The sequence below is a fragment of the Clupea harengus genome, chromosome 7, assembly GCF_900700415.2.
Source record: "Clupea harengus chromosome 7, Ch_v2.0.2, whole genome shotgun sequence".
NCBI lineage: Eukaryota > Metazoa > Chordata > Actinopteri > Clupeiformes > Clupeidae > Clupea > Clupea harengus.
In genome coordinates this window covers 23,309,063-23,319,062 of record NC_045158.1, presented here as the reverse complement: position 1 = coordinate 23,319,062, position 10,000 = coordinate 23,309,063, and the positions used below count along the sequence as shown (strand labels likewise).

At 49.7% G+C, this 10,000-nt stretch overlaps 1 protein-coding gene across 2 annotated transcripts in view; it reads right to left on the bottom strand.

Annotated features, from left to right (window-relative positions):
* syn1 (synapsin I) overlaps positions 1 to 9,350 on the bottom strand; it is a 21,306-nt gene extending 11,956 nt beyond the window's left edge. Inside the window, exons 1-7 of one of the 2 annotated variants that reach the window (XM_031570888.1) lie at positions 8,313 to 9,350; positions 7,258 to 7,315; positions 6,404 to 6,495; positions 6,045 to 6,201; positions 4,962 to 5,051; positions 1,663 to 1,725; positions 835 to 977 (exon numbers count right to left, since the gene is read on the bottom strand). In XM_031570888.1, the coding sequence (XP_031426748.1) occupies positions 835 to 977; positions 1,663 to 1,725; positions 4,962 to 5,051; positions 6,045 to 6,201; positions 6,404 to 6,495; positions 7,258 to 7,315; positions 8,313 to 8,629 (920 nt within the window). In that variant the 5' untranslated portion in view covers positions 8,630 to 9,350. The remainder of the gene's footprint in view (positions 1 to 834; positions 978 to 1,662; positions 1,726 to 4,961; positions 5,052 to 6,044; positions 6,202 to 6,403; positions 6,496 to 7,257; positions 7,316 to 8,312) is intronic. The other variant, XM_031570887.2, reaches the window with a different exon arrangement.
* Positions 9,351 to 10,000: the final 650 nt, after the last annotated feature.

Below are 10,000 nucleotides of genomic sequence, written 5' to 3'. Positions count from 1 at the left end.
CTTTCTATCCGTTTATCTGTCTGTCTGTCCATCTATCTATCCACCTACTTGCCCACCAACACATCTATCTTTCTGTCAGTTTGTCGGTTTGTCCCTCTGTCTGTCTGTCTGTTTAAGCCAAGTAGCACATAATCACACATAGTTGTTATCTGTTATCTGTTATATGTCTAGTAGCCATCCAAGAACGCGAGACTGTGCCAAACAGAGGTGTGATTCTTCTCTGTCTTTGGGAACAGTGAGATGTGAAGAGAGTGGAGTTGGTGTGATGACAAAAACATGTTTACCTGAAGTATTGTTTGTGTGTGAGTGACATTTACCGTTAGCAGTGAATCAGCTGGGACAGGTTTTAAGACTCACACATCCAGAAGATCAAGTTCTGCTGCTTAACGGAGCTTACTTTTAACGGTAGCACGCACGTGGGTTCCCACCAGAAAGTTACCAAGCCACATGTCTGCCTGCCTGTCTGTCTGTCTGACTGACTGTCTGTCTGTCTGTCTATCTATCTCTCTGTCTGTCTGTCTGTCTGTCTGTCTGTCTGTCTGTCTGTATGTATGTCAGTCTATCAGTCTGTCTGTCTGCCTGTCTGTTTATCGATCTATCAGTTTGTCTGTCTATCTGCCTGTCTGTCTGTCTTTCTATCTGTCTGTCTGTATGTCAGTCTATCAGTCTGTCTGACTGCCTGTCTATCTATCTATCTATCTATCTATCTATCTATCTATCTATCAGTTTGTCTGTCTGTCTGTCTCTCTATCTATCTGTCTGTCTGTCTGTCTGTCTGTCTGTCTGTCTGTCTGTCTGTCTGTCCAATTGCTCCTTCATTTGGCTTCCACTCACATGTAAGCCTTGTAATTACTTCCAATCTTCTGGATTCTGACATCATACTTGGCGTCGATGAAAGGCTCCGAGGTGGCGTAGGTCTTGGTCAGGGCCACTACGCTGGCGATGTCCTGGAAGTCATACTGGTTGTCCACTTTCACCTGGAATTACATCAGTTCCATCGATGAGGCCTTAGCGTTACAACAAGCGTACAACCTTCGGTCGTTTCACTCAGGAACCTCAAACAGCGCTGCGGCCCCACATTTTACACACACACACACACATTTTACACACACGCACACTCACACACACATTTTACACACACACACACTCACACACACATTTTACACACACACATTTTAAACACACACACACTCACACACATTTTACACACGTCATTTCAACACCTCAACTGAAGGTTTCTCATTTGAATACTTCTCCAGACGAAGACTACGTCAGGCCAAATTCTTTATGTCTTTTTCCCACGAATACACCCACACACTTTCTCATCAAAAAACCATGAACCTGATTAGTTTAGTGTGTCCCCTCCAAAACTCTAAATCTAAACCAGTCATTAGCCACAATGGCCCCAAAGCCTTCTAACTCCGTGTAATAAGCATGTGGTGTTGTTGTGGTGTTTGGGCTTTCTAGCAGACTCTAATCCACAGCAGGCTGTGTCTTCAGAGCAAACAGCAATCAGCACATTCCATGCCTACCTTTCCCATGCACACACACACACACACACACACACCCATATGCACACTCACACACACATGCTTACCTTTCCCATGCACACACACACACACACACACACACCCACATGCACACTCACACACCCATGCCTACCTTTCCCATGCCAGAGTGGGCGTGGCCCATCTTCACCACTACTGGAAATCCGGGTGTGGTGATCTGTAACAGGAAATGACATCAGCACACTTGGCAGCAGGTGGGACAGCACCAGAGGCAGAGAATGGCATGATTGAGCAAGGATACCAAGAGATCAGTGAGTGTGTGTGTGTGTGTGTCTGTGTGTGTGTGTGTGTGTGAGTGTGAGTGTGTGTGTGTGTGTGTGTGTGTGTGTGTGTGTGTGTGTGTGTGTGTCTGTGTGTGTGTGTGTGTGTGTCTGTCTGTGTGTCTGTGTGTGTGTGTGTGTGTGTGTGTGTGTGTGTGTGTGTGTGTGAGTATGTGTGTGTGTGCAATCAGGCTGGGTTTGGCTTGGTGATGATGTTTTAGTGGTTTTTACGTTCTTACCTGGGAACCACTAGAAGATCACAGCTCAATTATCCAGCATTTTTAGTCATCTGCATATTTCAAAAGAGCTCCCTTACGTAATTATTAAGATAAGTAGATGAAAGACTCCATCTGGAAAAGAAATGGCCCCAAAACTAATACATAATCACTGATTAATTCTCTAAAAACCAGAATCTCTTCACCAATATAAATTGCTTTAACTTTCACTGCAGTGCATCCCCCCCCCCCCCCCCCCCCCCCCGCTCCCCTTCGCCCCTGTCTTTGTTCTGTCATAGCGAGGCTGCCTGGTTGCCATGGCGCCGCCGTCTCCATTAACGGCCCCCACGGGTTTGTGATGGAGGCTTTGCTTCACATACACACTAAAGCACAAAAGAGCACAAAACAGCCACTGCGTCTGGGAGGCCCGGCATCAACATATCCACCGGCCCCCCCTCTCCCAGCTCTCCATCAGGGTGAGCGCATGTCCACACACGGCTGGTTATGGCTGCAACTGGCCCATGAGCTGCATGACTATGGCCCACAACTGGCCCCGGAGCTGCGTGACTCTGACCACAACTGGCCCAGGAGCTGCGTGACTCTGACCACAACTGGCCCAGGAGCTGCGTGACTCTGACCACAACTGGCCCAGGAGCTGCGTGACTCTGACCACAACTGGCCCAGGAGCAGCGTGACTCTGGCACACAACTGGCCCAGGAGCAGCGTGACTCTGGCACACAACTGGCCCAGGAGCTGCGTGACTCTGACCACAACTGGCCCAGGAGCTGCGTGACTCTGACCACAACTGGCCCAGGAGCAGCGTGACTCTGGCACACAACTGGCCCAGGAGCAGCGTGACTCTGGCACACAACTGGCCCAGGAGCTGCGTGACTCTGACCACAACTGGCCCAGGAGCTGCGTGACTCTGACCACAACTGGCCCAGGAGCTGCGTGACTCTGACCACAACTGGCCCAGGAGCAGCGTGACTCTGGCCCAGGAGCTGCGTGACTCGAGCCCAGGAGCTGCGTGACTCTGGCCCAGGAGCTGCGTGACTCTGGCCACAACTGGCCCAGGTGCAGCGTGATTCTGACCACAACTGGCCCAGGAGCAGCGTGACTCTGGCCACAACTGGCCCAGGAGCAGCGTGACTCTGGCCCAGGAGCTGCGTGACTCTGGCAGATCTGTGCCAAGGTCAGCTGCCCTGCTGTCTGAATGGGGAGTTGTAAAGACGCGCCTGCAGCCCAGGGGCGGTCTGGGGGGGGGGGGGGGGGGGCACTGCAGCATAAGATCATAAGACACTGGACCACACACACTCAGTCACACCCTCACAATAATCACACACACTAAACAGCACACACTCAGTCACACACTTACAGTAATCACACACACTAAACAGCACACACCCAGACACTCACAAAACACACCTAAAAGCACACATTGCCTTCACACACTCCATCACACGCTTAATCACATGCAGTGAACAGCACACAGTCAGCCACACACATTTACTGCAATACACACAGCAATGATTCACACTCAATCACACACACTCATAACAGACACACTCAACAGCACACCTTCAAACACACACTCACTGGGCAGCAACAATTGGCCAGACACAGTCAGCCGCATTCAGTCTCACCATCTGAACACACACACACACTCAGTCGCACACGCTACAAAGAACAAATTCACTCAGTCACACACACTCAACACACACACACTTAACACATACTCAACACACACACTTAACACATACTCAACAAACACACTTAACACACACACTTACATACACACTTAACAGAATCGACTCCACCCACCTTTACACACACAGAAGTTGACGCTCACACACACTCCACAGCAAGTCTCAACAGTGAACACCCCCACCCCCACCCCCCCACCCCCCCTCGCACCTTGTAACCGTAGCAATCACAAACACTCAACATCACACTATCAACAGTCACTACAAAATGCAGCCGCACCTTCCATCAGCACATCACAGCATGTCACATCTGGACACAGCAGCATCCATTAGAGCCTGGCGTCTCAGTGCGCATCAAAGCACAGCAGCATTAGATACGCTAAACGGCACACACCCAGACACACTCTCAAAACACACCAAAAAGAATACATTGCCCACACACACTCCATCTCACACACAAGCACGGCTGACAAAACTCAACAAGGTCTTCTAACAGGACGTCTCTTTTGCATGTACCAGCACACCCTGTCTGCCCCCCCCCCCACCGCCCCCCCGCCCGCACACCCTGCCCCCCCCCCCCCCCTGCACCTCAGTGCTGCATTCACACCCTGATGTCTCCCTCCCTGGCAGCTCTGACCAAACGCCTGCATCCTCACTAAGTACAGCACCAACATCATTCTGAGCCAGTGAAAGTTAAAATATGTATCAACACACACACACACACACACATCTATGCACACCCACACTCACATACATCCACATGCGCACATAGACAAATAAACACAAGCACACACACACACACACACACTCAGTGGTTCCCCCATGAAGTCAAATAACTCTCTTCTCCTCATTGTCAATTCTCCAATAGCGCTTCTCCTTTATGCTTCACTAGGCTAGCACTCGCACTAGCACTCGCACCCTGGCACCGTAACGTCCACCGCGCAGGGTCCCTATACTGCCGCGGTTTCTCCAAGAAGAACTCTCCCAGTGTAGCTAGCTCTAGCGTATGCTCCGCTAAACTAGCACTTCTCCAGTACAGACACGTAAAAGAGCGCTGCTCTATTTCTCATAGCGTCATGCTCCGCTACACCGGCATTAGCGCGCGGATGTCCACCGCACCGGCGGGGGGGGGGGGGGGGGGGGGGGGGGGGCCTGGGGTGTGTCTGGGGGCCTGAGCGCGGAACGGCAGATGGCCGGAGCGGCCCTCACACTCACCATCTCCTTGTGGTTGGGGTAGTAAACCTGCTCGATCAGTGGGAACTCCTCGGGACCCAGCTGCTTGAACAATCTGGTCATCTGAGCAAACTGCAGGACAAACGCAACACAAGAGGGATGAGAGGGTTTACACCAACATTAAACAACACTTCAGAAAACAACACAAGAGGGATGGGTGTTCTGAGAGGGCTTACACCAACATTAAACAACACTTCAGAAAACAACACAAGAGGGATGGGTGTTCTGAGAGGGTTTACACCAAAACAACACAGCTTTGTGAAGGGATGCACAATCTAACAGGGCTACACCAATATTACACAGCATAGCAGACAACAGCAGAAGAGGAATGGTTATTATAACAGTTATGGTATTGCAACCCCAACACTGCACAGCACTATAAAGTTATGTTCTGATAGAGGGACACTATAAAAGTATGCTCTGATATGGGAACTCACTGCAGAGGGATGCATATTCTAACAGGGCAACACCAACATCACCCAGCATTGCAGATCACAAAAAAGCTGCATTGTCAGGAGTCATTAATAATGAATAAAGGTCCTCTTCCACAGGTCTGCAGACTTGGTGGCTGCAGCTTATCCTTGGGGAGGCTGGACACTGCCGTCCTCGGAGGAAAAGCTAGCACTCAACATATAGCAGCGGTGAAGCTATTTAGCTCTGTGTACTGAGGACAAGTCTTTCCGACTGAACAATTATGTCGGCTTCAGAAGGGGTCCTGGAGGGTTTCTCTGTAATGGAGCTCATATCAATCAGTGAGAAAGCATCGGAGCTTCAGGCAGAGCAGCAGCTGCTCAGCACAGCATCTACATCTAGATTATGATTCCACAAAGAGGCTGTATTAGAGTAAAATCAGTTAAAAGGGACTTCTTCTCTGTCACTGTCAGCTATGTGCTTGCTCTAGGGAGATTCAACCTAGGGCCCAGTGAAGCAACCTCACACAATGTCCATGGTTAATGGCAGTATAGATAATATCGTTTTTTTTATACAGTATGCTATAGATATAGATATAGAAATGAATAAAACTGAAAAGAATTGAGGACATTGACCCTCTGATCGGCTGCTTACCACCCAGGGCTTGTCACAGAAGTTGTAGACGGAGTGCAGGGAGTTGACGCTGGGGACGCCGGCGTACTGCAGACCGATCACGATGTTCCGGTGGTCGCCGTTCTTCGCCATGCTGAAGCCGTGCTTCCGGATCAGCACGAAATCCGGTTTGAAACACCTGGAACACACAGCCGGACATCAGTGTGTGTGACATGCGCCGCCTCACGGGTCAGCTTTGTGAATCCACCACATGCACAGAACTCGAAGGCACTGCACTGCACTGCACTGCAGCCAGCTGCGTCTGCTCGAGCAGTAAAGGCCTCTCTGTTTTCACGCCAGATAATCTCATCCTGTGGGTTTGGAGATCAGTAAAGCCTTACTTGTTAATTTTGTTGCCGTTGCGGATCGCCTCGACGTCCACACTGTAGCTGCCGGTAGCGTAGGCCACCAGACTGATCTCAGAAAACTCAGCCTGGAGGGGAAAGATCAATGAGAGTCACAGCTGCTAATCAATACGTCAAAAAAACCTGATCAAAACAAGGAATGAATCATGGTGATGATGCATTTAAAAAAAAAACATCATCAGAGTTCGCAGCTGTGCCACCCACAGATATGTGTGTGTGTGTGTGTGTGTGTGTGTGTGTGTTTGCATGTGCATGTGTATGTTTCTGCATATGTGTGTGTGTGTGCCTCTGTTAGTGTATGTGCACGTGTGTTTGCACGTGCATGTGTATGTGTCTGCATGCGTGTGTGTGTGTGTGTGTGTGTGTGTGTGTGTGTGTGTGTGTGTGTGTGTGTTGTCATATCACACCTGAATGCAGTCTTTAACTAGCCTTGTTTGTGTATGTGCACGTCTGTGTGTCTGCATATTTGTGTATGTGTGTGTGTGTGTGTGTGTGTGTGTGTGTGTGTGAGAGAGTGTGTGTGTGTTGTCATATCACACCTGAATGCAGTCTTTGGCTAGCCTTGTTTGTGTATGTGCATGTGTGTGTCTGCATATTTGTGTGTGTGTGTGTGTGTGTGTGTGTGTGTGTGTTGTCATATCACATCTGAATGCAGTCCTTAGCGAGCCTCACTGAAACACAAGCCTTTGCCCCTAGCCCCTGCCAAAACCACCCCAGCTGATATTTCACACATCACCTCGGGCAGAAGGTTGTGCGTGACGGTGACAGCAGCCTGCAGAGAGGACATGTGATACGACTCAACTCTGAGTCTTCAAAAGAACAATGCTTACCTGTTCCACTTTGATGTCAAATTCCCCATGAACTTTCTTGCCTCTGAAGACTTTGGCCCTGAGGGTCAGATAAAAGGCTGTTAATGGCGGAAAGAGCTGCAGGGTGGCTCTAGTGTGTGTGTGTGTGTCTGTGTGATTGTGTGTGTGTGTGTGTGTGTGTGTGTGTGTGTGTTTGTGCGTGTGCGTGTGTGTGTGTGTGTGTGTGTGTGTTTGTGCGTGTGCGTGTGCGTGTGTGTGTGCGTGTGTGTGTGTGCACGTGTGTGCACGTGTGTGCACGTGTGACCAGTGACATCAGGAGACTCAAGAGCCTCTGGTGTGCCTGAAAATGGCTTACTATGTGTATGTGGTAAATCACTGTAGTCCTAATCACATCCATCAAACGTTTCTTTATTTCCAAGGCTACACCACAGATAGACTGAAATCAAGATGAAATCTTTAGAACACTACAAAGTTTGAATGAGATCCCTCCATTCATTAAAATATCACGTCCATTCATTACATTTCCCCCTGTCAGAAACTGAATGGCGTCACAGAAATGCAATAAGAGAACCACTCTGTCACAACAGAACATGTGTAAACTGGTAATCAGGTCGGACGGTTGGTGGCTGGCATCTGGGCCTCTCTAACGCACCATATCTTCCCTGTGGCAGTCCGATACCAGCTTTCAAGAATCAATGGCACTGTTAACGAACTCTATTCTCATAGCCTAAGGAGAAGACAGCAAGATTGACATAAACTCAAATGATGTGTGATTTCAACGTCTCCCCCTATCTGTAAAAGATACACAGCAGACGAGTCACGACATCCCTCCCTCCAAAAAGACGCTTGGTGAGGTGCTGGTGCGGACGCCGAGGTGTCTCACACTATCCGCCCTAATGACCAAGACGATGACTGAGCAATTATCCAGTCGCAAACATGACCGTGCCTAACCCAAATGACCCGGTGCAGACTTGGGCCATATTGCTAGTTAGAGTGGAACAGTTCACATTGGAACCATGTGGGCGAACCGAGACAGGGGGTCCGTATTTCTAAGTCACGACATTAGCGGGGCTTACCAGTCTGTCTGCTGGTCGTCGATAACCAGCAGGATTTTTGCATTGCTGCCACCGCCCGTCCGCTCCGCCGCTTCGTTAAAGGTGGCTGCGGCTGCCGCGGTGGTCTGTTTCACTGCGTTGGAGATGGAGGAAAAAAAGCCGGCGCCGGAGGTTTGGGACGGGGGTAGCTTCCTCTCCTGTGGTCCGGGCGACACCTCGGGGCTCGTCTGCGGCGGCGGCTGCTGCTGTGGGTCGGCACGCTGGAGGTCCGATAAGTAGCCATTGGGCAGGTTTGACATAAAATTGCTGTCAGACAGTCGGCGACGCAGGTAATTCATGATAAGAACAAGATAAGACGATTAAGAGAAGCTGAGGAATCTCCAGCAGTGTTTTTGGAAACTGAGATTTGATTGGGTTAGTCTATTTCTCCATCAACTGGACAGAGATTGCTTTTGCTCTTGTCGTTTCGGGCCCAGTCTCGTCAATACATCACACACCTCACAGAGACAGGTCATTGGCGTCAGCGATCAGCCCGGGTTCGATGCAAACAGTGATGACACTGCACAGATGACAAATCACGAATCTTCAGTGGCCCAGTGGCGGATATGAAATTAATCTGTGCAGAGAAGTGTAGCGTCGGTCGCTTCCCACCGAGGAGTCAATTTGCAACAGATTGGCTTAGCCCAACATCTACTCTAACTCGATACACCGTGGTCATCTGAGGACAAATGCTGAGTCGTCATCCATGCAGTGGTTTAAGGAAAACAAAGCAATCGGTACACCTTTCTGTTAGAAATGCGCGCTCCAAGAATGATGTAGTAAAGTCAGAAAGTAAAGGCTAATCCGTTTAAGGTTAAAATAAGTGAGACCCAGTCTCCTCCCTTCGTCCTCTGGCCAAAGAAGCCGTGCTCAGAACTGGGGTGCGTGGAAACGGAGGTGCGGACGGACGATGTGGAATATCCAGGTATTGCATCACGCATCACCCCTCTATATTGTTCGTTCCCTGCTTCCCAAATCCGCTCAGGGTTTTCCCGCAGCCCGCGTCATCTTCCACGACTTGACATCACTTTCCCTGAGCGCGTGTCTGACTCGGGAGCGGGACAGGTTTGGAGGATAGGGTGGCGCGGTCCTGATGCTGGGGGGTGGGGAGGGAGGGGCGTTGTCAGGCAACGGTAGATTCGAATAGAGATGTCAACAATCACTGATAATTCACTTGACATATCTAGGTTGGAATAACTCTAACTCTCGGATTGAGGTGTTTTATTTTTCGGGCGCACCTGTTTCAGTACCTGCGGATTCACAGAGTAAAATCTTCAGACCTTGATTCGACACCCTTCCGGGAATGTTTGAACAGGCATGACAGATGCAGAAAAACCGAATTTTAGGTCGCCCTCTCTTCTTAAGGAGCAAAAACCCCAGCTCATCTAAGAAGGCTGGTGAGGGGTTTTGGTGAAGGTTATTTTGACCTTTGTAGCCTCGCCGCCCACTTCCCTCGGGATTGAACCCATCAGTCGGCTGTCCGAAGCCCTGCTTCACCAAACACATTAACATAATGCATCAGCCGACACAATAATGCTAATTGCTAATTAAGGAATGAAAGCCATTCAAATAGCTACGTCATCTCAAGTTGTGGAATTAAACTTGTTCGATCACAGAAGGGAGGTGCTGTGTTAGGTCTGTTGTTTTGAACAGAAGTGACTGCCTCGTCT